General features: G+C 27.9%; 1 protein-coding gene across 2 annotated transcripts in view; it reads right to left on the bottom strand.

The window, feature by feature from the left end:
• LOC121116229 (limbic system-associated membrane protein) overlaps positions 1-27,866 on the bottom strand; it is a 327,841-nt gene that overhangs the window by 205,766 nt on the left and 94,209 nt on the right. For both annotated transcript variants that reach the window (XM_071887514.1, XM_071887515.1), the window contains one exon: positions 8,665-8,965. In XM_071887514.1, coding sequence (XP_071743615.1) covers positions 8,665-8,746 — 82 coding nt within the window. In that variant the 5' untranslated portion in view covers positions 8,747-8,965. The remainder of the gene's footprint in view (positions 1-8,664; positions 8,966-27,866) is intronic.

Below are 27,866 nucleotides of genomic sequence, written 5' to 3'. Positions count from 1 at the left end.
CTGAGAATATCATATTGTAAAGCTGACTAGCATATAACATATTGAAATGTAATAATATATATTTGAAGCCTTATTGCCACTATCTTGATAAGTTTCGATGAGATCTCCAGCTTCAATTTTGAAATTCAGCACCATAACATTAAAACTGAAACTTCTAAATCCCTTTAAAAATATATAATTTATATTAAAAATATCTTATTTTCCAATAACTAGGGGATACAAAAATGGCATTGGAAGACTAAATCTTTTCAAATATATCTTTTTCATCAATACATAACAGAAAATCAGACGACCAAAATAAGGTTGCAATTTTAAAGTGATGTTGATGAATTTCAAAAGTTTCATTAAGATTCCTTTGAATAATATAACAAATTATGTAATATTTTTAATTAACTTCTCTTTTAAAAGAAGTCGTATTTATCATTAAAAGTAAATCGCTCAATATTCACAAGAATGTTCATGGCAAATTCTCCTACATGGAATAATTTTATGGATACAACAACTAGTTTAGCTCTTGAAATAGTTGTTTAATTATAAGCACCAAAAACACTCGTATATAATATATAAAACTCATATTGTCTTTCCACAACAATTCCCTCAATATAATTGATTTAGTACATCTTCCTCCACCACAATGTCGTGACTCTCTGCTCCTAGAAGCACTTACAGCTACCACGCCCATAGATTTCACGAATGGGAAGAAAGTATCCATGAACGTATGATATATATATATATTTATTTACTTTAAAATTTGTATTATGTTACTATTTAATTTAATATATATGCATAATTCGTAATAATAAAAAGATACCATTTAAAACTCTGGGTCAGGTTAATCAATTTTAATAAAAAAACAAAAACCAATCAATTAATTAGAAATATCATAGTCAGAATTCACCTCGACGGAGAAACTTTGGGAATTATATCTCGCGGGGAAATTTGGGGCAACATTGTGGACACGTGAGGCAGTGTGAAGGTCCTTAAAATACAGTTCCACTGTTCTTATTGATATGATTGTTATGTTTACTATGCATTTTGACATCAGGACCTATACAAGGTTTGCACAAAATGATTTACATCGTATTAAATCCACTCTTGTTGGTGTTCATTTAAAAAAACTCTGCTTGACAGCAATCCAAAGCAAAACATCTTGGGATGGAGACGAATCCTAATGGAATATGAGATAAAGGATAGAAATTCCTCGAGGAAAACTTACTTTTGAAATGTTCTATTTGATCAGAAACTTACTAACGTGTTCACAACTCATTTGTCGGCAATCCATACTACTCGCTTAGATAGACAGTAAACATGATTATTCATCCATCCATCCAGGGAACTCTTGACGAGTTGATCTCGATCTGTGGGATTGGTGAAGTGACTGAGCAAATTAATTGGGCTTCTCATCTATCTGTAATCAACCTACCACTTAATGACTGCTCCGATTTAGAAAAAACGAATCCGTCAGAATATTTGATTTGAATTGAACATTGAACATTTACAATACGATTTCATGTTATTGTATTATTGTTTTGTTTCTTTACTCTTTCTTTCTTCCTTTAGCTAGATTAGCCCAATTTTTTTTTTTTTAAGTTTTGGTTTGAACTACCGATTTTATCAATAATTTTTATGATCAGTATAAAATGATTTGATTGGTTGTCCCCACATAGTCCCTGAGCGGACTTTATGAAGAAAGTGATTTGATTTGTTGTCTCCATATAGTCCACTGTCTCCATAAAGTCCGGCTACCATTTTGAATAAATACATAATATGTAACAAATAACCAATTCATGAGTTTTTCCCTTTGTTTTACAACTATATAAATTATGATTCCATAACTTTTTGTTAGATTATATTATTATCAAAGGCAGATTAAAAATTTGATAATATATAGAAGTAAAAAGATTTGACCACAGGACAAATATCTATAAATTATCCTGTACATTGTGTTATACTCCTGAAACTTTAATTAATAATATAATAAAATGAGTGTGATGAACGACTACATAAATAATCCTGGTTTTAGTCATATACCTATAAATCCTTCCACATAATTTAATTTTGCATGAAAGAGGATAAATAATAAAGGTATACCTTCTGACATGATATGAAGAAGTAGAAAAATAATACAAGTATTATTTACGAAATAATAGTAGAAAATGACTTATCTTGGCAATTGTAAAATGTACATATTTTACACCCTTAAAAGTCAGTGGAAATGTAAAATTGATAAAAAAAAAGTAAGAAGGGATAGCTCAATGTTATTAAGTAGAAACAAAAATAAATGAACAGTATATATAACATATATACATATAAGTTGAATGGATAAATAAATCTTTTTCTTCTTCTTTTCCTATTGTAATTGTTTACACATTACAAGACAATTTCTTGCTTTCACTCTGTTTGTTTATCTTTTGTAAACTTCCTATTACCGAAAAAAATAGGAAATAAATGAGTAAAAAATAAAATTTAATAGGAAAGGTTTCCAGTTTTTCTTACTTAGGTTTACTGAAATTCTTTTTGTTATATCATAGTGATTTAATATGATGTATGTAAAATATACAAAGTATAAAGAGTCGCAAACTTTGGTTATTTAGTATTGAATAAAAAAAAACGAACAATGTCAGAGGTCAGTTTTAACAAGCCCTTTTTCTTAAATATCAAAAAAGCTTTAACCAAAAAAAATTTACATCACAACTGTATCAAAAAAGGATGACAATTATTGAAAAAACACGATTGATTTATCATGAATTATATGCATAGATATGCATACAAACTGATTTTGAAGGATAAATGCCAATTCTTGGAAGATTACTATTATTTTTTGAATGAAAAGCATGAGCTTTTCATAGAATGGTATGCATTTTATTTTAATAGAAGGTAAAAGGGGAATTCTGCTACAATTGAATAATTTGCAACCAAATTATTAAATATGTGAGCAAATTTCCATATGTGGCCTGTCAACACAAAACCTTGCAAAATAAAGTCTGGATTATATTTGTATTCTTCAACAAATGATAGTTCATTTTGATCAACAAATTATTTTGATTAATCTATATGACGCATTACTTCAAATTGCACTGAAAATACCCAAGTTGATTGTCATAATAAATCATTTAAAAATTGATAAATTTTTAATTCACAAAACTATATTGGTCCAAATTAAGTTTCAAGATTTTAACTATGTGAATTTAATATTATCATATATTTAAGCCTCTCCCAGACATTTGAATCCAAAGACCATAATTGACCAAAATATATATTGCTACCATCTTTTTTTATTTTTTTATTTTCATAATTATTTTTCCTATATATTATTTGTTAAATGAATAGCGATATAGGTGAATCAATCAATTTTTGTATGTATAATACATATTTAGTTGTTTTTCCTTCCATTAAAAAAATAAACACAAAAAAACAAATATTTGCAAAATGTTGTATTTCTTAAAATGTTATATTTATTTTATGGAAATCAAAGGTCAATATTCACCACTAAGAAGCAAAGTTACATGAATAAAATAAACACCGACGTTCTCACGAGCTCTTTTTTTGTTGTTTTTTTTTGTGTTCTATTTGTATAAAGTTTTTGTGCTTTTTTTTGCTGTTTTATATCTTTTTATTTGATTATTTTATCTAAATGTTGTCTTAAATAAAAACTTTTATTTTTTTCTCCCGTCCAATGTCTTTCTCTTTTAATATCCGTATTAGTATTCAAAACTTTTTTTTTTTTTTTGCTTATTTAGTTTAAATTCTATAGGATAATGGTTAATTTAGAGTTTTTTTACTCTGCTTCGCAACATTCGTAGTATATGAGTATTTTATATATACATATGTGCAATAAAATTAGATCTTTTAAAATTTATTTATCTGAGAAGGAGATAGTATCAATGCAAAAACAATAGAAATGCAAATTTTATACAAATATGGAATTTTAAAATAATAATTTTTCTTCATCAAAGAATATCTACTTTTCATGATGAATAAAATAAAGCAATTAACCACTTAATATCATTCAATATACTCCTTGCATCAAATAGTATTTGTACTTCTTATAGCCTTAAGAAAAGATGAGTATGTACATTTATTATTATTATATTACTATACCTTCAGTTTTTTGTATTACAATGTTCTTTTATTGTGGTGATAAATATGCTAATATTGTAATTATATTTTTAATAACTAATTCAATGCAATAATGAATAAGAATAAAACATATATGTAAAGTTTTCAAAGTTATTTTGTGTCAATTCTATGCTTTTGTAGGAATATCATTTCATATTTTGTTTTAATTATTCATAATTTATATGTAAAATTCATAGCTTCAAATCCCAAAAATTATATTTGAAGCTGAAAATATATATGATAAATATTTACTATTAATTAATATAAAATTTTATACTAGGTGTACCAGCTAAATTAGTACATTTAACCTTTAAAAGTATGTGTTTTTATGACACTCTAAATTTTCTGTTATTTATAAAGGGATTTATAGAAACAGCAATTAAAAAAAAAAAATAGGAGGTAAATTTTCTTATTCACACGATTTTATACCTGCATATCTAACTAAAATTCTTTATTTGTCCTTATTAATCTAAATTTAGTTTTTTCTAGGCTTTCTTCGAATATTGTAGGAGCTACTCTCAACAATTAAATTGTTTTGGCTTTTCTTATCGAGGTTGTGTGATAAAAGGCGAGTATTGAAATATAATGGACCTTCCATGAATAAATTAAATAAACAATGAGCCATAAAGGAAATAATAATAACATACACAAAGCAGAGTGTGATCAAAAAACCTCTCAATAAACTACGAATCAATTTTTTATTTAAAAAAAATATTCATTGGATTATCAAATGTTTTATGTAGAGTAATAGTTTATTTTGAAAGGTCTAACTTAAATAATTTATATTATTTGCATAAAAAAGACACAAAATATTAAATTAAAGGTAAATGATGTTCTTATTAGCTCGATACTACAGCCAACAACAAAAAAAAATATCAAGAATAGATGAGTTAAAGAGTTAATAACACCATACATTAATTGATATAAAATCTATATTTGATGGATTTTTTTTATTAATGGCTAAATGAGACTTTTTGTGTGAGGTGTTGAAAACCCCGAAAAAAACTACATCTTAGTAATTTAAGAAAAAGTATCATAGGTTTAATTGATCATGTATATTACAAAAGTATCTGTATATAATAATATTGGTATGATACAATAAAGATGAAACCCTAGTAAGATAAAACAATTTTTTTAGTTGGTAATATCGTATAAAAGTTACCATAATTCCAGCAATATATTAGTTATTGAGTATAAGTTTCAAAAATCAAGGATGCTCCTATCTACTAGGATGAATAATGGTGGGAAGTAATTTTAGTTTAAAATAGTTACAGTTTATTATTGTTTGGGAACCACAATATAGCTACACAGTTTATGAATTAATAGGTAGTTTCATATAATGTGTCAATTAAATAAATGAAACACAAATTGTGAATATATATACCTCATAGTTTGTTAACATCAAACATTTTTATAACATCCTTTTAAAACATTGAAAAAATACTTTTGAAGATAACTGAGTACTAGAAAATGCCGATTGATTAATTTGATTATGGAATGATGAAATTCGTTTATACTTAATTTTCAATTTATTTCCTGAAAATTAGACTTACGATTTTTGAATAATTTTTTGGCCCGAAATGAGCACAAAATGATACAAAAAAATTTAAAATGGGTATTCTAAACATCACAAGTTAGCAATTTGTAATTTAAGAAAAATATAATTCAATGAAAGTAAATTAAAGAAATTAGTATTGTTTTATACTTATTTAAATTTATTAATTGATTTGGTTATACTCTATCGAAAAATCAAGATTTTAAAAAGATTTTGTTCTTTTTATTTTTCCCTACGATCAGTATTGGTAGTTTTAAACATACTAAAATACCGTTTAACGTCCATAATATTAGTTGTTCAAATTTTAAGAAGTGTTGCTAGAAGGATGTATCTCAAAATTGCCAAAACTGATTTTAAGTCCAACCTTTTACATAATTGGAAAATCAGGATTATACAATATGGCGCCAAAGTATTTGTCCTTTGTTAAAAAACTGAGGGGGGGATTATGAATATAATTTTTTCCTTCCTTTAATCTGGCTACTGCAACAAGTCAAATTATATAATCATTAAACTGATTGCATAATGTACATAGTTTGACCACCAAAAAGAGAAACAAATGAAGGAAGCTTTTTGTAATGAGATTTTCTCTCCAAAATTTGAATCAAAAGTTCTGGTGTAATCTATCTATTTAACAAATTTTCCATAATTATTTTATATCAGTTTAAAAAATGAGCAATTTCAACACAAAAAAAGGCCAAAACGAGTAACTTTCTCCAAAAGTTAAGAGTGAGTAATTTGTTGAGCAAGCACTCACAAATCATAAGTCTACCAGTAATAAAATATGATCTGCAGTATTAAACTACATCAAAGAATAAAAAAATATTCCCTTTCAAAATGTATTTTATACATATTTCAATAACAACTTTGGCTCAAACCACAACCATGAATTTTTTTGCATTAATTTGAAAATTCCATAGTTTTACTCTTTAAATATGATTTTAAACACAAAATAAAATATACAATTTACATCAATTTAAATTTCATAAGATAATTTATACGACCCCATGTTGTGAAGTTATGTGATTTCAAGGCCAATTGTATATTAATTCTCAAGAAAATAATATAATTTTTTTTTTGATAGACGCTAATGGATAAAATTCAATTTTTTTTTTTTTGCATTAGTATCTTATTAATCAAATATCAATATGACGCTGCTTTTATTATGATTAATTTATAAATGATTGACAGTGCATAGTTCTCCCAAATGACATTTGAAATGCACTCTTACATTTTTTGCAAATTTAGAGCAGTTTTTGATTTATTTGATGTAACGTCTTGAATAATTTGTAAAAATATATATATTTTTTATTTTCATTTTTATGGGTAAACTCCTGGTTACTTCAACAAACTTTTTCGAAAGAATAAATTTTTTATACGCATATAAAATAGAAAGAAAAAACAATCATTTTTTATAACTTAAAAACTCTTATCCTTCTTATTTACCAGTCAGGTACCGTATTCGATCAAACCTGTACTTATTATATACTATATATATATGGATATATATATATTACAAGGTACATGCTATTTTTTATTTACCTTTTATATCGAATTTTGTACACACATACATACATATAAAAGGACAAAAATGCAAGAAACAAGTTACATGTCTTCTTCTACTTCTTTCCCCCCTCTTGATGATTCTATACCCTTGTATGAAGCATTCTCTTTCATTGAAAAAACGAGACACAAAAATATCAAAGGGATTTTATATCTTATATTTGAGGTCATTTAAAAAATATATGGCATACATTATTTTCCTGTAAAACGCATGTTATAAATTCATCAATAATAATACATTGTTGACCTAGGTACAAATTGTAAGCAAACACTTTAAAAATTATAATTTTATTAAATAATCATAGAAGCCAAAAATCTAAAACAGTTTATATTTTACTAACTAATAGATGAAAAAGGCTTGGAAATATTGGAGACAGATGAGTTTGTCTAAGAAGTCTATTATGAATAGAGTACTCTCTCTTATAAAATCCAACAAACCTTTGAATTTTAACTGAAGATTAAATAATTGTAGTTATTTTTATATAAGCAAAGGTATGGCCTTCACCGCTCAGTCAGCTACTATCCGGCGAAGAAGAAATGTTAGATAATTTCAAAGTTTCAACAATTACTACGAGTTTTTTATTAACTTCCACTTATAGGTCGGTTTATTTTGGTCATTCCACACGATTCTTAATCGGACTGGAAGTTCTTTCTAATAAAAAAATCAAAACGGTGATGATTAATTACTCCAATTTAAGAACCTTTCACTGATAGTTAATAATATAATTTAAAAAATTAATCTTGACAACAATTGCCCAAATAAGGATTTTTGGAAAAACCCATTGCACAGACCCTCGATAGAAATAACTTTGGTATATAATGTCTGCATCCTCTTTGTTCAAAGATAAGTATGGAAGGCAGACCCTGAATATAAACTGTGTATATATATAGCATCTTTGTTGGGTCGGAAACTTTTCAGACCAGCCCTAAAATTTCTCAAATTGTGTGCATGCTGCAATATTGTATCTTAAAGAATAAACATTTGTAAAAAATATTTTATTTCCATACTTTATTGTAGTATAGTTTCCTTCTATAATTACTATCCTTTTATAAATTAACTCCGATTATTATTTTTTTGCAGATATATTTTATTATGTCTAAAATATATTTTATTCTTCAAAAATATATCGATTAATGCTTATAAAATAATGATTTAAATATCTGTAACATAAGACGGAATATAATTTTTTATTTGTGGATATGTATCATATATACCTAAATATGCAAATAAGAAAATCTATATTGATTTTTGCAATTACTAATAATGATTAGTTTCATATGATAAATTATATTTTATTCAATATTTATATGACATATATTGCAAATAGAATTAAACGTATTGATGGTGCATGAATTATATGCAACATATGATGTGTAACTTACATTTATTGATTAATTTTAATGATAGATGTATTTTAAATTACACTTACCTGATTTGACTAAGAAAGTGACAATGATTATAAGAAGAAGAAAAGGTGTTTGTAGAAAGCAACTTTTTTCTTTGAAAATCATGATTCAAATTTCAACGAGAAAATTACAACTTCTTCCCCTTTTTTTTGAAACTCTTAAGAATGTTTTCACTTGTTATAGAAATCCTTCTTTTCTTTTTTTTTTTTTGAAAGGAGGGTTTATGAATTTCTATTGTTGCTTTGGGATTCAGCCAGCTGGATTTTTCCTTTCTTTTTTTATCCTTTAAATACCAGGAAACTTATTCCGTCCCATGTAATAATACTGTAAATAAAAAATAATAGTTAAAATATACATAAATATAAAGCCATTAGATTTGTAAATATACTTTTGAGATGGGCTAAAATATGAATTTGTAAAGAAATGGAAATAGATTATATAGAATTATTTTTAAGCTAACTTACCATTAAGAAAATACATTCAAAATATGTATTGAAAAATGAAAAATTACCTGAACGTAAAATAAATGCATTTACTTCTGCTATTGTTAAGAATGTTAGAGCAACACTTCAGTTTAAATAAAATGTTCTTCTTTGATTAGTATTTATCCTATAAAATTTGTAACTGTTTCTGCTAATATGTTTTTTATAACAATTAAAAAGCTTTATACAAATAGTAGTCCTTAATCTGGAGATGGATGACGGATGTTCATTAAATTAATGTTTGTGCCTTAAATTATCATTAACAAGAGCTTCAAAAATGCTTAAATAATATATCACAATTTTGTATAACATATTCTTTCATTTTGAGTGAAATTAACGCTGTCTACTCTAAATAAGCAATATTGTGAGACTTGCTCATTGTGTCTTTTTTCAATCAACACTTTCCTCAAGCACTAGAATAAACAATAAAAATTGATGCAGACTATCTCTTAAAAATATGGACATCAAGATAACAATTGTTTGTAACATGTGTAAATCATTAATATGTTATAACCATTTGTCTTGTTTGCAAATATACATTGTACATAATAATATATTTGTAATCTATCATCACAGTCACATCATGGGCATAAATATCTATTAGATGCTCAATATTTTCAAAACTAATATTCGGTGTCTGTTTTGAAAATATTAAACATATAATATATTTTTATACCGATAATGAGACCGAGACAATAGAAGCGTACTCTGAAGCTCAATTTAAAAGATGGATTAAATTGGTTTTGTGTAATTTTACAATTTTTCAAAAAAAAATTGTCCATATTTTGATGGTGTGCTCAATAAATTTTTGTAATTCAGTGAAAGTTTTACATTCATATGTAACTGTAATTCAATCTCTTTATCAATCAGGAGACAAATTCTTTTATTTTCCTTAGTTCACAGATTTAAAAAAAACAAAGGTTTGTGTTTATTTTTGGTTGCCATAGCTGCTGGTAGCTAGTACAATGAAACGCCATGACAGCTAAACTGATCTCCTCCACAGCATTTTTCAACTTGTCAGAAATACGATCTTATTTTTCAGTTTCTTTATTTTCAAACTAGCAATGGAAATCCATGGCAAAGTTATGCGTAGTCTTTTTCCCCCCTAATAGATTCTATATCTTCCATCTAACCGATAATTTAAACTTATTTAAAATTGAAAAGATTACTCATATTAAACATTTGTTTAATAAATATCTTCAGGAAATAAAATAATTTTTATAATTTTATCCTACATTATCAGAATAATATTTCATGTGTCCATTATTCAAAGTGGAATATTTCTTAGATATCAATTGATTTTACTGTTATTTTTAGCATTTTATGATAATTACTCTAAATGTAAGCCAATGTTTAATTAAATAAATAAAATATATTAAAAAGTAACAAAACATATGAAAATGAAGAAGTAAATTGAGCATTTTAAAGTAAAATCTTTATTTATCAAAATAAATAAATTTTTTGATCGCATTCAAAATGCTTTTTATGGCTTCAACTTTTTTTATTTTAAGTTTGCCTGCTTTGGAAAAAAGGATGCGATAATTTTTTATGTAATCATAAAAAACATACTTTATTTAATGCGTTCATTTTCTTAACATTTTTTTATTATGGTATTATTATTTTATTTATTCAAACAAAAATATATGACTCTATTTTCTTAATCTTCGCAAGACGAATGAACCTATGCAAACTCGTATACATAGTTCTACCTACTTATTATATTAGACTTATATTATTATTTGATTTATTTATGATGGGTAAACTTGGTTTACCAATAGAAACTCTTAAGCGTAAAACAATAAAATTAATTAGCTCATAAAACAAGGAAGTATGTATCTCAAAACAGTGTTGTGACAGTCCTTATTTATTTGATCTAGTCCAGTCTGAGGAATAGTCCTACCAGTCCTAAAGACAGATCCTTAATACCGTCGATCTTTTGGAATCTCAATAACAGAAATGATTTAAAAAAAAAAAAATATTAAGGTGAGTGACGTATCAGTTTTAGGACTGATGAGCAGGACTGAACTGGACCGGATTGAGACTGAAGTAGACAAGTCTAAAGTTTTTAGTCTTAAGTAAGGATCAACACCACACTACACAGTACATGCTCTTAGGATTTTAAAAACAAATGACAGGGCATAATATTTACATACCTAATTTCAAGCTGCATATTTCAAAAGAATTAATAAAAATTTGATTTTTAATTGCAAAAACAACTAGCTTGGACTTGGATTTTCTGATACAAAAACATATCATTGAGCTTTATAATTTACAAGCTTGCAAAAATAATTATATATTGACTGTATAATATCGAGTCACCAAGCTCTTTCCCCAAAAATATCTAAGAATACGAAATTAGTTAAATAACTGTGTGTCCAGGATTGAAACTTATTTTTATGAACACCTGTATTTAGATAATAATTGAAATAATAATAAAATGATATATTAATGGTGCACAATATATGCATGTATTAGAAAGCTACAAATGTTTTTTGACTGCAACATTTCATAAATAACTTTATATATCATTTGATGCATGTTCACAGGACTAACTTTATTTTTTTGTTATCTATTATTAAACCTTACTTATTCCATGTACATATGTATGTGATAATTAGTGTTGAAAGCTGTGTGTATTTCGGCCATCTTAAAAAGAAAAAGAAACTGGAAATCAACATGGTAATCGTGACAATTTGAAAAATATTTTGAAGGAGAGGAGCTACAATCAGCTGTGACATGGGAAAAGTTAAAGAAGGCAATTAACAAGGACATAGGAAAAGATAATATGAGTACACAATTATGTTTTGAATATATATTTAATTCAATTAGGAACGATAGTTCACCAACTGTCAAGGAAAATAAAATTCATTCTTCAGATTAACAATTGAAAAAAAAGGGCGAGTTGAAAAAAACATACAATTTACATACTAGTGATACTACCTAAAACTGACCTATGTATATTGATAATGTATTTTTAAAAATAATGAATATTAATAAATTAATATAAATACTATTTAAGAGTAAAATAATATTAATTTTTTCTTTAAAAAAAAGAAAACCAACAAAGTGAAAATTGCATTCTTGATTTTTATTGTTAAAGCAAACATATATTTACACAATTAATACAAATATGTACACACCAAAGTTAAGATGTTGGAATGAAAATGAATTTAATTAATCAATATGATAACTAAATAAATTGAAAAATGAGTTCTGATGGCTTGAAAAAAAAAAAAAAATTAAAACCCGGAAAATTAATTTTTTGATGTCGAATTTCAATATTTTAGGCCAAATTTGATACTAACATTAGATATGTAAAGTACAAAATATGATTCATTTTTTAAAATGTTTCTTTAATTGATCAGATAGACCTACACCATTTAAGTATTTGTAAACATTATAGTTGACTATGACTCCATTAGACTTTGGAATTGTCTTTGAAGTAAATTTATATAGTTGTAAATATCTTGCCGATATGTTAAAAAAAAAAGTTATAAGTAGTTACCCTGCCAAAAAATGTATGAACAAAGTTAAAAATATATAATATCCACAATGTGTATTGATAGTGAGTAACTTGTTCCTTCAACTCGTTGTTTTATGAAAAGGGTACATGATAAGAATAATTTTCACATCGCCCTCTATGTCTTTAACATACACCTATAAATCTTACTAAATAATATTATCGTTTAGAGAGTTAAATTATTTGGGTGCAAGACGGCGCTACTCACTATTGCTTCATTTACAAACTAATCTAGTCAACAATGCTTATGCCACGTGATCAAAATTTTGTAAAGGACTTGGAAGGAAAACGTCGAATGAATGACTGATTTTAGAAAAATGTCAATAATTTTACTTTTTGAAATGTTTTATTACAAAACTTTGAGACACAGCCTTTGTGAATATGTTTACTCAGTATGTCCACCCTCAGCAGCAATCACAGCCTCCACATTGCGGCGGAAAGCCTTGCAGCAGTTGATGATAAACTTATCGGACAAGTTGTTCCACTCCTTCACATTGGCGGCCTTTAAGGAGTCCACGCTCGGATGAGATGTCCAGTTAGTCTGCCTCTCCAATGTGCTCAACACAGGAAAGGCCAGCGGTTTCAAATCCGGCCAACATGATGGACACATGTCCTCGGGCCAAAAATCAGCTAAGTTGTCGGCGCAAAACTTCCGGGATTTGGCCGATTTCTGTGAGGGTTCCCCATCTAGGTTCACACATAGTTGTCTTCTGAGTAGGTGACCTTCAGCCATGGCAATATGGTGAACTTCAGTATCTTGTAGTTGGCCTCCTGGTCGATTTTCTCCCCAGCCTTAAAAAAGAAGGGAGGCATCTTCTTGACGTCGGACGCCACTACCCCCCAGGACCATTGTTTGGGCCGGATGTTTTGTACAGAACACCTCCTTGACCTCCTCTGGTGATACCGTTGTCTGTCAAAGGGGGGGGGGTCCTTGTGTAAGAGGATAACTCCAAAGCCTCCTCCTTCATAGCCCTCCTGATTGTCCCCTTGTCACGTTAAACTCGTTAGAGAGGGGATTCATGGATTTTGTGGGGTACTCCTTGATCTTCTTCCTCAGGTCCCCCAGAAACTCAGAATCCCCTTTCAAGTTGTGTCCCCTGCTTCTTTTTTTCCTTTAGTGGACTTTTCCATCCTTCTTCATCTTGGCCACCTTGAAAATGAGGCTCCTGGAGCACTTCACAATCTCCATAATCTCCGCCACCTCAATTTTGGCATCCAGAAGGTAAGAGATCCTCTGCCTTTTTGCTTCTTGCTCACTAATGATGAAATATTTGAGAAATGTTTATAATTGCTTTCTTATGCAAGAAAGATAGCAGATTCGGAATATGTAGGAAAAAACTCAAAAAAATCAGAGAAACTCTTTATTTTAACTTCACAATTAGCATTTATTAACCGTTCACGTTTTTCTTTCGAACCCTATAGTTGGCAAAATACAGAGTAAATTATATTTTGCAAATTACATTTATGTATTCTAGAACAGGTTGAGAGTAACCTTGAAGATTTGTTGCAGGGTTGTAATTGTATGTAATTCTTGGACTCAAAGTCAAATTAAGGATTTAGATTGGAGTAATTATCGTAGTTAAAGCCTAATATATTTCATTTTTCACCTTCCCAAAAGCTGCTAGTAGTTGATCGAATGAAACGTCCGGACAGTTAAGCAGCTCTCCTTCCAAAATTACTTCAAATTGTGAGGGTTACCATATTGATTTTCGGTTTCTTTTAATTAAACATATCCAAAATGATATCAATTAGCATCAATGCTCAAGCCCAATTAGAATATTTTTGGGTAAGAGTTAAGCATTGCAATCATGACGTTTCATTAGCTTAGCTGAGAGAAGCTATGAGATGTAAAAAATAAACACAATTCCCAAGCTAAATTCAATGTCGATCATTTTGAGTCTAACAAGGACTCCACAAAATCATTATTTTATATATTCACTATTGATTAGTTATATTTTCTATATTAAAGATTTAAATGATAATGATATCAGCATTGAAAAATAAAAACACTGTACATGATATACTTACTAAAAGTATAACACTCTTCCATTGTCATATTTATGACCTATATCCCTATACATGTATGTATTTTTTCTAGCTAGGAGGGACCGTGAATCGAACTGTGTATACTGGGCTGAAGAGAATAATTTATCCCTAATATATTCTCCACTTATTTTTGTTATATCACAGGTAATTTTTTTTACTGTATGCATTGTCACATAAATGACAATGATTGGAAACCCTGTTACACACTTTTTACATTCCCCAAAATTAACATGTTGTCAAGGCTGTTTTTTTCTACCTTATAAATACTTTTAAAATAAAAGTTCTTGTCACTTACATTTTAAAATATATAAAAGGAACCAAACATGCATTTAGTATTAATTGAATTGTTTTCATGGAATATATTGTGCACTCAAAGCCCTTTCATACGAAACTTTTTCAACAGTTATCAAATTCCGTATAAGTATTTAAATGCATTGTTTAAAAAAATAATTGATTTAAGGGTAAGACAATTTATAATAAAGTAATGATTCTAAAGTGTTGTTTGCAGGTCCAATAGGAGCTTTGTGTATGATTAATTGATTTAATTTATTTTCTACTTTAACATGTAACGGATTGATAGCAAAAAAAAAGGAAGGACAGTGAAGAGAAAAGGATAAAATATTATTTTCCTTCAGGCTTAATAGATAAATGAAATGTTTAAAATAATTTTGGCACGAAAAAGAATTGAGGTTCTTTATTTTTCCAAATATCAACAGTTTTTGGCATCTAGTCTTGAAAAGATAACCTATTACAATCTAGTGAATCAAGATAGAGTATATACTGATTCTTAAGCTTTCCTCTGTTTCAAAACAGTTATTATTTATGTCCATAAACTTGTAAATAAAAATACTTTAGATTTTGTTTTTAATAAATTACATAAAATACTTATAATTCTTATTTATTAAAAGTCCTTTAAGTTAATACATAAAACTGTATATTAATTTAATGTGCTTCATATTTGAAGTAAATACTTTTTGCCCATTTAATTTAGATTTTCAAATGTTTTACGTCATGGAAGAAATTTGACAAAAGAAATAATATTATATTGATTGTGAACGCTATTGCAATAGGATTGATAGACATAAATAGAGCGATACATCACTATATTAATTGTTTTGCTACGTTGTAGCAAGTTGTAATGCCAGTTTGAGTTATACCTTGTATAGGCAAATTAAAAGGAGTTACAATTTCTTTGTTTAAAAAGGATTAATTAGTTATAAGCTATAACATTGATCATTCTAATTGTGGCCTAGGTCACTCCGAAATGAGTGTTATAAAATAGTTTATGATATTTTTGGGAAATTGAGATATGGACAGAAGTAAAAAAAGTCATATACAAAATTATTAAGAGAAGTGAGAAACTGGGATTAATTTTAATTGTAATAAGATAAAAATTCGAGAAGAAGTCTAATTTTGGGGGACTCATCATAAGAAATAACTCTATTACATCGGATCCATGTAAAATTAAGCAATAACAGGGGTTAAAATAAAATAGGCGAACTATTCAACAAATCTAAAGGGGAATTGTAAAAGGTTGGATACGTAAAAATACAAAATACATCACTTTATCAATTATATTGCTAAGTTAGTAAGGATTAACAATGGTATTCGTAGATAATATATAAGTTACAACAACTTTTATATAAATTTACCATTTCAGTAATGAAGAGTAAAAATTTGCATAGTTGATCTATTTTTTTGATTCACCAAAAGTTTTTTTGCTGCAGATTCGCTAAGTTCTCGAAGTTCTTGAAGTGACATTTTTGTAACATTTTAATGCATTCAAAATTTGAAAAATAAACTTCTTGCCCAAATTAGCTATTTTAAAAAAATCTAATCAAAGACAGACTTTTAACAAGCACCTCAAATTCTGCTCAAATATTTATTTATACAATCTTCTATTTTGTAATTAGTTCCAATATTTTTTATTAGAAAAATGATCTATACCTGTTTATATTTTGAACCAACGAACAAATCAAGTCGAAATTTGGAAAAAAAACACTTACTTGATTGATTCTAGATTATTTATGAGTGAAACTCTACTAAGATAAATGGTTTCTGTAAAAATGTATATTTTATTCAGGGTATCAAATTGACGTCTTGGTACTTTTTGAAAGTCACATACTCTAGGTGCTTCTTTGTATTACTAAATAACGTTTGAATATATGTATACAATATACATATACTTGATAGTCAGTTGATATCTTATAGGTAAAAAAATACTTAAGTGAATTGTAATTATGTCATTTAAAAAGTAGCAACATTACATCATTGTAAATGCAACGTCAAATTGACTTCCTTTTACTTTGTGGTTGCCCTGTGTATCGATGTAATTACTTAAATTAGAACTTTTTAATGATGGACGTATTTAAATTCTTTTTTTTAAATATTAATTTTCATAATATAATCTTTTTTAATATTTAATTTTTCCAATATTTGTTTGTTTGCATTTTAGTTTAAACTTACCCTATTGTAAGTATTTATTTAAATTGAGATTTTGTTTTGACGTTCTGGTATTTCGTTGTGTATGCATACTGATAATGTACAAGATTATGATTTTAAAAACAAGAGTTGTCATTTCTCTAATATTTTCCTGTTTGTATGACATTACCATTTTATCGATTTTTGAAATTGTATACAAGTCTGTGCCATTTTTTATGTCATTGAAGATATATATGAACTTCTTTTGGTATAATATAATGAATCTGATCTTCACAACACAATTTCTGAATCTAAAGTGTCGTCTTCTGCCGATGAAATCATTTGTTTACTTTAAATAGAACAATGGCTACATCAATTCGGTCTCTACTTATCGAACTCTGATTGGGCAAAATTTATAAGACTTTTAGCATTTTTTGTTTTGATTTTGAAATATAATTCCTTCATCTTAAGTGTTGATTTATAATATTAAACATTTCTGGATGATGCTATAAAATTGTTATAAAATTTTAACCTTTCAAACAAAATTTTTGCATGCAATGGTTAACATTTAAAAAGAAAAGATAATAAATAATTAATTATAAACTATAAAATTACTTATATTTTACATTTTCATTAACTGTTTAACTATTCTATAAATAAATAATTTGAAAAGGCTATATGTAAGTATATATGAAGAATTTTAATTCTTGTAATACTTTTAATATTCAAATATTTGATTTTTAAATATTAAACATTGTTCTATCACTTTTAGTCAAGTTAGTTAGTTGATAATTAGTATTTCCTTGTTTTGTTTGGGAATAAAATTATATTCAATAGGTATATATAGTAATATAGAAATATCTAAAAGTAAATATGAATTTTATTAATTAGTGTTACCCATACACACCTTTTATAATTTATTTAAGTTAATTAAGTTTTGGATTGAAAAATTGTTCAAAAATTAAGAGGGAGAATTATTACTTTTCTATTAATAAATTAGATTTATAATAAAAGTATTCTTATTTAAATATATCATTTTTTAGTTAGTACTTTAGATTTGCAAATAGTATGTATATTTTAGCAAGTCTTCAACATTTTTCAACCTAATAGCTCAAAATATACAATTGCAAAGTAAACTTTTTTAAACGTAGTTTATCATTTTTGACGCATTTATGCATTTTAATATAGATGAGATATTACGTTTGAAAAAAGCACATGATTGATTTCTTATCTATTCAATTTAAAGAGTTTCTTACATATCTCATAACTTCAAAATTAGTATAAATAATATCTACTTTATAATATAAAAAAAAACATTTTATGTTCCTTTTCATCTCAAATGCATAAAACAATATGAATAAATGAAAAAATCTCGTTTTTACTTCAAAATATCATAATATGTATATGGGCTTGTCAAGTTTGCATTTTATAAAACAAACTCTATTTTTAATATGATACATTCGAGGTTATTATGAAAATTTAAAAAAAAAAAACATGATTGCACGAATATAAATTTGTTACGAACATTTTTTATGTTTAAAAATATAAATACTTAGCCTACACCTATGTTTTTTTTTTACATTTTATCGGCAAAGTATCCTCCCAAGACCAAAGTAGTGAAATACACCTATTAGCTTGAGTAAATTCATGATAAGTGATGTAATTCGTTTGTATGTTTTAACTGAACCACTTTTTTGGAATTGCTAATCTGAAGATTGAATTGTCTCTTCCAGAGTTTTCGTCATAATTATTTAACCTGTGAGTAATGTACTTATTTTCTTAGTAAATTCAATTATATTCAAAACATCATTGAACATTTGTGTGTCCTTTTTAAAGATGCAGAGTTATACCCGTAACTCCTTGTGTTACTCAGAGTAGTTTTGAGGATCGATATCAGGGTAATTCTTGCCAATGTCCTCGTTTATATATTTCCTTCTCCTCCTCCTCCCTTGTCAAAGATGATTGTAGCTGATATAATGAAACATTTTTTACATGCCCAAAATAAACTCAATTTTTCATCACTATTCATGATCCATGTGAACAAAAATTCCCACGCAAGACTTTACTTTTTTGACAGATCAGAGGACATCATTTTATCAGTTTCTGTCATGACGTATGTAACTTTTTCTTCCGTTTGCAGAATTACCCTAATAAACTCATAAAGGTTGCATAGTTAAATTTAAAGTAAAAATCAACTATACTCAACACCTCTAGTAATCAAAAAAGTTGTTGGATTGTCAACTAAGTTTGGATTTTTTTTGATTACGTCGTTATTGTTTCCCCACTTGGTTCATCGGTTAGTTCAGGAATTCTAAAGTGTCTTAAGTATACATAAAATAATAATATAGTTGAACAAGGGAGGGCATTTTGTCATTACTCTTGAATATATATGTTTGTTTGTTTTTCATTTTCTAAAGTTGTTATCCTATTTTTTTCATTCTTGAAGAAATAACATATACACTTGATAAAATATAAAGTGTAACCACAAATATGTTTGTTCATGAGTAACGCTGAAGACTTATAAGTTTAAGTCCTTTCACATAATCAAATATGGTTAGACAATTTACTTAAAAAAAAGGAAAAGAAAAATTCAACTCAATCCGTATTTTCTTTCCTATATATCATTTATTGCCGAATAATCATCCTAAGAGTACATTTATGCCAAAGTAACATCGATAGAAAATATCTAATTAATTCAGAGGATAGTTCTACAATGAGTAATGAAAGTAGGGAGTCCTCATGAATGAAGGGGGTGTATCTAGCTTTAGCCGATAATAAGATAGTCCATAGATTTTTTCGATCAATCACCTTATCTTCTGTGAGCTTTTGAGCAATAAAAACTTTACAATTACTGACAGGCATACTAATTGCTTTTTCCTCATCTCAACTCTGCTTCCTGAATTCTAAATACCACAAATACTTTCCCATATCTTGGCTCAAAACCTAAAATGTACTTGGAATTAAGTAATATAACATCCTTTACAATTTTAAAAGTACATTTTAAAATCGGGAAGGCCAAATTTACGTGAACTCATACTAAAGGAAGATACTTGAGATTGTATATCCTTTAAGTATATTACATCTGGTTGTAGAGCGAGAATCCTTTTCACCATAGCATGTCTAATTGTCCGTTCTCTCCCTCCTCTAATGTTTAATGAGACTATGCTTTTTATACCAATATTCCTTACGATGTCATCTACATATGCCCTACGGATGTTGTAATTCGATTTAATTCGACTTGACTACTTTTGAAGCTTATTAAAATGCATCATTTTAAAAAACAAAACTAATAAATTATATAATAAAATTGGGTCTTTTAATTTTTTTTCTATGATGTCCGTTAGTACAGTGATTCTCAAACTTGAATAGAGGTAGCGCTGATGATATAAAAACTTCCCTAAAGTGCTAGGCAGAAATCAGGGTAGGGAATTTTTAATAATATATGGCCATTCTATAAATACCTTCTTTCTAGAAAAAAGGTCATGAAATTTTTTCTAGCAGAAATGCTAATTTTATAAGTTTTAAATAATGATGGTACTTGGAATCTTGATATTTTATCAGGTGGTACATTGAGAAAAAAGTTTTTAAATGTATGTACTAGTACATACTAGTTTATATTTAAGTATAAGTGGAAATTTTACTATAAGAAATACAAAAGTATATCATGGATGCACCTCATATAAAAAGTTAACACCAGAGTTTATTATGCAACACGTCTTAACTATCTTCAATAATAAGAAAGGAATAAAATATTTAGAGTATATGGAAAGTAACTAGTAAGTTTACATACCATAAAAAATATCTAAGAAGGGTACTTAACTTAAATGCTTGCTTTATTTCAATATACTACAGATATGCTTTTATATTATAATACGCACAATATACTAAGCAACTTTTATTTGCTCCTAAAAAGCTTATCCCTGGAAACATATAAAATATATATACAAACCAGTATTTTTTATTTAAGTAAAACTTATCTTTAAAAAAACTGAATAATAAAGTAGCAAAAACAATCAAAAATGCTAATTTTCTTCAAATAAATACACCAAGTATGTTTATAGAGATTCTTTATAACATCAAATCGGCGCTTGTGTACGCAAACAATTTTGTTATGATAACCATTCTGGTGGCTTTATTTTAATGTCAATTATATCTCCCAAGTTTTGTAAAATTTTGGGCATCCTGACAACAGGTGCTCTAGATATAAAGAAGATTGTATTTATAAAAAAAACCGGCGTTATGCCGCGCCGTGACGTTGGTTTTTGTTAATATACAACAAAATGGAAATTTCAAATTTGGAAGTGTCAAATGTGACTTGTGTCCCAATCAGGACCCCAATGTGACGTTCAATCTAAAGCAAATCGAACATATCATACCATCAACGACTCTTTTATTGCATCCATTGAGGAGACAAGTGATCAAATGCGAAGACTCTACCTCCTCTACGCCAGCTTCAAGCCGTAATTGATTCTTTCAAAAAATGTGGGGTGAAAAAAGTAATCTGATAGAATATTCTTGTAAAATAACGTAATCATAGCTATCAACACTAACACCGTCATCAATTAATCTTAGCTGGATTATATTTAAATCAGATAATAACAAAGAATAACAGAAAACTATTCTCGAACATAAAAGATGATAAAAGTTTTACTTAACAAATTCAAATGTTTAATTTGGTTATATAATTATAATATTATTAAAAGAGATGCCTGTAGAGGGTTCTTTAAAATTGAGGATTTGTTCAAAAACTGATAATAGGACTAGTGAATTTTTTTTGGTCAAATGTGATGATTCAATCTACTTATAATAATATATGACTACCAGTTGGTCCATTGAAATCTGAATACTTACTTATTCACTAATTAATCAAGGTTGAGCGATTAGAATGAAGTTGTATTCTGATATATTAAAGCATGAACCATTCGTTACAAAACAAAACATACTTAAGCTCTTTAGCATTCGTACAAGGTGAGAAATTGACACTAGAATGTGATTGATAAATGTCCATTCACGCACTCCTTGAGGCTGGAAAACGCCGACGGAAGTCTCCAAGCAGCTTGAAGTCTACAGGAACACCATATACTCTACGTTGTCAGTAAGTTAAAAATGTTGGAGAGGAAAATGGGCTCTGTTAAGAAGGCCAAACCGGATCCTGATGAGTAAACGAAAAAAACTCAGACTAATCCTTTCAGGTCCATGAGGGCCCGTACTAGAGATCTCGAGATTTCACACCGGATGTTCCAGAGAGCTATAAAAAAGTGGGTAGAAAGAGCCTTGTGAGATTAGAGAGGCCACTTTTGATATCAGCAATGTATCTGTTGAAAGACATTTTGTATGACCTCAAGAAGCCCAAAGCTAAATTGGTTATCATAATCTTCAAAGAAAAGACCAGGACAATCGACTCCGTGATGAACAGGTGGAATGGCAAATACTTAAGCTTTGGATCAATGAGGGAATTTAATACTATAAAGCACCATGTCAAATAATTAACGTTCAATTATTATAAAAGTAAATTTAAACAACTTTAAGTCATCTAAGTTGTTGTTTTTTTCAAAATTGAATATGGTAATAATCCTTTTTTATTTATTTTATACATTTTTTATAGAAGATACATATCAATAAAAAGTTCATTTCCTTTGAATAGGTGACAATTATGAGCCACAATTTGACACATACTTCACTTCTTCATACAAAAAGCATTTGTATGAATTATTATTTTTCCTATATTTTACAGCGAAATTTTTAATGTTAAATTCTAAAAGTGAAAGTTGTAGTAAGCAACATATATTCAAACATGTGTTAAACAGTCAGAAAAGTAAAAATGAAAAGTAACAGTTAGAAGAATACTTACGCCAGATTTTCTCGAGTTTAACAATTTTATTTCGCTTTAAATTTTTTAATTTATTTAAATCCTTTTTAACGCCTCGTTATTGTATCTTGAAGTTGACGGAAGATACTTAATTTCTTTTCAACCCAAAGCCTTGCTTTTAGATGCCCCTCATCTGTTCCTTTTGAAACCCCCAAACAAAACCTTTTGTAATTTTTTATTTAGCATGTTCAAATCCTTTCAGGTTTGACTTTTATTGTATATAAATATTCTAATTTATAACTTCCAAGGTTAATTTAGAAAGTACTAAAAACCCATTTTAGAGTCCATTATTCTAATCAAAAATGTCAATAAAACTCCCCCTCCCCTCCTTATTTCCCATCTTTATTATAGGACCATCAACTAGTGCTTTCTTTATTTGGTATTTGATTAATTTAGAATCGTCTTGATAAAAATATTTGTAAAAGATAAATAAAATATTGAAGGTATAGCTAATTTTCTAATATTTATACCTTAATGATCCATCGTATCTTTTTTAATGGAATGAAGTAAATAATAACATTTTGTATTTTCTCAGTACAACATATGATTAAAATTATGTGTTTGATAATTTAATTTGTGTAAATTTAATAATAAACAACTATGAATTTTGTACAATATATTCGTTAATTTATCATATAAATCTCAGCTTATGTTATATAAAAAACGACCTTTTTGAATATTATAAAGATATTGCCCAGATTTGTAATATACAAACCTACAATGCAATTATTTTTATTATAAAAATTCTATAAAAAATTTGTTTTTTAACATAACAGTTGCAGAAATAAAGTTTTTTTTTTTTTCATTTTACCGGCTACACACATGTGTATGATATTTATATAGATACTAATGAATTAACTTGTCAAATAATAATCAAATCAATGAAATATGTTTATGGAAATACACTTTATACATAATTTATCAATATTATTTATATATATAGGGCTCGAAAAGGTTGCCATGGAGCCATATTTTTTTTTAATTCTGCTTAATATACAGACAAAAAATTTATTGATTTTAATTTCGTCAAAATGGAAAAGGTATACTGGGAGCTGCCGGAAATTCAGTTCACAATAGTTAATTTTCTAATTAATAATCAAGGACAAATCATTAAATGTGACATCTGTAACACCGTAGAGTGATAATGATAGTGAATACTGTTATCCTTTGGATCATCCAGTGGATAAGGACCACCTCTGTGTGTTACATCAGGAGTACGCACCCTGACATGTGTCCAATAAGTCTATTGTCTGGCTTAAGGCAAACTACTACGACCTGTGACTAAGAAAAAGGGAACCCTAATAGCCCTAATCTTAATGTGACAGATTTTTTTGTCTGAGGCTAATTTTAGGCAGACATTAATATACGTTCATACACAACTAAGGCAAGTCTGGTAGCCACTATCCCAGGAACATTTTGTATCCATGACCAGGGATCATGTCATGAAGGTCGGCAAAATATTCAGAGGCTATATTGAGGCTTTGATTGACAAAGAGGGCAATTACATATATTAAGCCTCAAGACACAAGACAGATAATGACTTTGTTTAATATTTGAAATAAAAATATCAAAAATTATTTTTTGTTGTTTTGTAAATACGAGATAGTGCACGGATTTCATCTTCGAACCCTGTAATTAATCAATAACATCTTAGCAACAAAGTAGGTAAAACGCCAAAAATAGGTAAACTCATGTAAAATCTTGTACAAAGGAGAAAGGTATATGAAATAAAAAATAAAATAAAAATAGTTTGAGCTCAGAAAAAGGGGAGTTTGGATTTTTCAGTTATTAGATATTTATATAAATTTTGTCAAAGAAAAATTAGAATATTTGGATCTTCATGAATCAATATTTTTTCATTTGACTATCCCAAACAGCCACTCCTACTTAAAACTAAATGTTCAGATATTTCATTCTTGAAAGATAAGATAATTCAATTTGGAGATACAGTTGAACGTCAAAGTCTATGATATTGACTTTTAACCTCAATATTGGCTCAAGAAATCATTGTAAACTTTTATTAGATCAGACATGTATTGACTTAGATAAATATCAATAATAATCAAATAAAGGATCGAACGCGGTGTAAAAAAGCGTTATTATCAGTATTGTAAATCGTGTGTATTTTTTACCGAGCCTATTCTTTTGGGAATTGGTAATATGAATTATGAATTTCCTTTTCCTGTAGGACATGTTATTATTATTTATTTTCTTAATAGTGAACTTCCTTTCTTAATTAGATTCAATTATATTAAAAACCTAATTGAACATCATTGTTTGTTCATAAAAGACGGAAAGGAACATTGAGGATTTGTTTCAGAGTTATAATTGTAAGTAAATGTTGGACTCAGAGTAGAATTGGGGATCGACATTGGAGTAATTCTTCCCAAAGTCCTAGTTTATTTGCTTCTCCCACTCCTCCCTGGTCACTATAGCTGATTCTAATTGCCAGGGTTACAATGTCTATTATAAAAACGATTTTCATCACTAGTTATCATCACATATGGACAGCTCCTTAATTGATATTCCTTAGTCTATTCCACCAAAAGTCAATCTAACTTGATATCATATTCCTAAAAAAAACTCTTTGATTGGTTTGCGTCCTTTAGTATCACTGATGTACATTGATTTAGCCTACCTGGTTAGGATAAATCCATGTAAAAAAGTATATACTTATATTGTCGTGATTATCAAGAAATCCCAAAAAATGTATAATTTAGGATTCGAAGAAAATATAATGGAGTTTGTCTAAAACATACGTCTGTTTATATATTCATGTTTTATAAGTTTGTTTGAAGGGTAAAGAAAAATCAATGAAATTTCTTTATTATTCTATAAAATAGTTATAAGACCATTGAAAAGCTGTAACATACTGTTCAAAATAATCAAATTGAAATAGGATCATGTAACAGTTGGTTGTTGACAGATCATCAAGATACTTTCTATACATATATTTTACTGTACTCGTATATATTGAATTTGTTTTGAGAAAATGGGATAGGTTCTATTTATCACTATGGATAAAGTAATATAATATATGGACATCTTATATTTATTTCAATTTTGTTTATAGAAATATACCTTTACATTTGCACCTATACTTAATAGGTTGAGGGAAAGTAATTTTGTATTTTTCGCTTTATGTAAAGGCTTTATAAGAAGTAGTTCATTCAAATTTGTACCACCAAGCACGTTGTCAATAGACAGGAACTATTAGTAGTGACATAGTGGCAGGTCTCCACTGTAAAGTGGCTGTATAAGAACTTATCATCTCTGCTGCCATAGCTTCTGTTGCGTCATCAAAGATGTATATCGTGTACGGCCTGGTGTTGTCATGATAAAACACGATTCTTCTTCTATTCACCAATGGTGGCCGCTTACGTTAGATCATAAGCTTCAAACGGTTGAGATGTTTACAGGAGAGGGTAAAATTGAGCGTAAAAAAATTGCTCGAACCAGTGGTGAGTAACAAGAACCGAAAGAGTACTGACCTCGTATACGTCAGAAATTTCCTTTATGGCTCTTTTACGGTTTTTTCCCTAAAATGAAAATCCTGTATATTTAAAAATATTTATATGTCTAAATAAAAAAATGAAAATCAACATGTTAACCCTGACAATTTGAAAAATATTTTGGAGGAGAGCAGCTTAGCTGTTATGATGCTTCATTAAATCAGCTACCATCAACTTTCACAATGGAGGAGGGGGGAATAAATAAACAAAGATATGGGCAAAAGTTACTACGATGTTGATTTTCAATTTTACTTTGATTCACACAAGGACTTACATTTTCAACTATTGAGCTGGATGTCTCTTTTGATCGATAGAAGATGCCCCTGTTTAATGAGTATAACATCAGCGTGTGTAAAGCCTTTCAACCTCTCGTAGAGGTTGCAGTTTATGTTTAAGGTAGATATTTTAATTTTTAAGGAACAAAGATGTGTTTTCTTTTTTTTTTAATTTCAATGTGCTAAACTGAATCACTTTTAGCACTTGATTTTTTTGTTTTTGTTGTCTGCTATGATGCATTTTTGCTTATACAGACTGGACATTAAAAAAAAGATAAGGTGTTTATTCATTATTTCTCCCTATTTTAAATGTTCCAACGTATTAACAAGAAGAAGAATATTAGTCTGTCAGGAGATCCATCAAAATTTCTAACAATTTTCTTAGAACAAAGTTAGGAAGCAGGAAAACACAGCAGATTTATTAAATAACTCTCTTTGTCTTTCTGGTGACGTCATTTGTAACCTTTGTTTGGGTAAATGTTTTTTTTTGTATTAACATAAAAAGTAAAAAATGGGAATGTTTAATTTTTTTGGCGATTGATTATGTGGTCCTTCTTGAAAACTACTAAATGGCTTCTAAATTGGTGGATAAATCATTTACAGTTTTATATAAATATAGAAAGAGAGAGATTAATGAAAAAAACATGTTAATATTACAAAAAAGATAAAAACATCAAAATAAAAGTAAAAATCATTCCTAAAATGTGGATTGATTATTATTATAACTATTCCTTAAGTAATGAAGTAAATAAAACAATGGTAATTACATAACAGATTCCTTATTTATTAATGCTATATTTTGGGTTTTTAATTATTTATAATATTTATATTCCTGTATTGGGTGACTAACAATGTCATCCGTTATGCTAGTAAAGAACTGAAAATCGTTGCTGACTAACCTTGTTATATTAACATTGTTTCTAAATTCAAATACTTTTCTTTTTAATTTACACTTACAAAGATTAAGAGCATTGTTACACCTCTAATTCAATCCAAATATATTGACCTTTTCAAAGAAATTAATTTAAGGACACAAATGTTTTAAAAATGTTTGAGCAAATATATGTATAATGTTGGTTTCTTAAAAAGGTTTAACAAAA

The sequence above is a fragment of the Lepeophtheirus salmonis genome, chromosome 4 (genome assembly GCF_016086655.4).
Source record: "Lepeophtheirus salmonis chromosome 4, UVic_Lsal_1.4, whole genome shotgun sequence".
NCBI lineage: Eukaryota > Metazoa > Arthropoda > Copepoda > Siphonostomatoida > Caligidae > Lepeophtheirus > Lepeophtheirus salmonis.
This window is presented reverse-complemented; position numbering and strand designations above follow the sequence as displayed.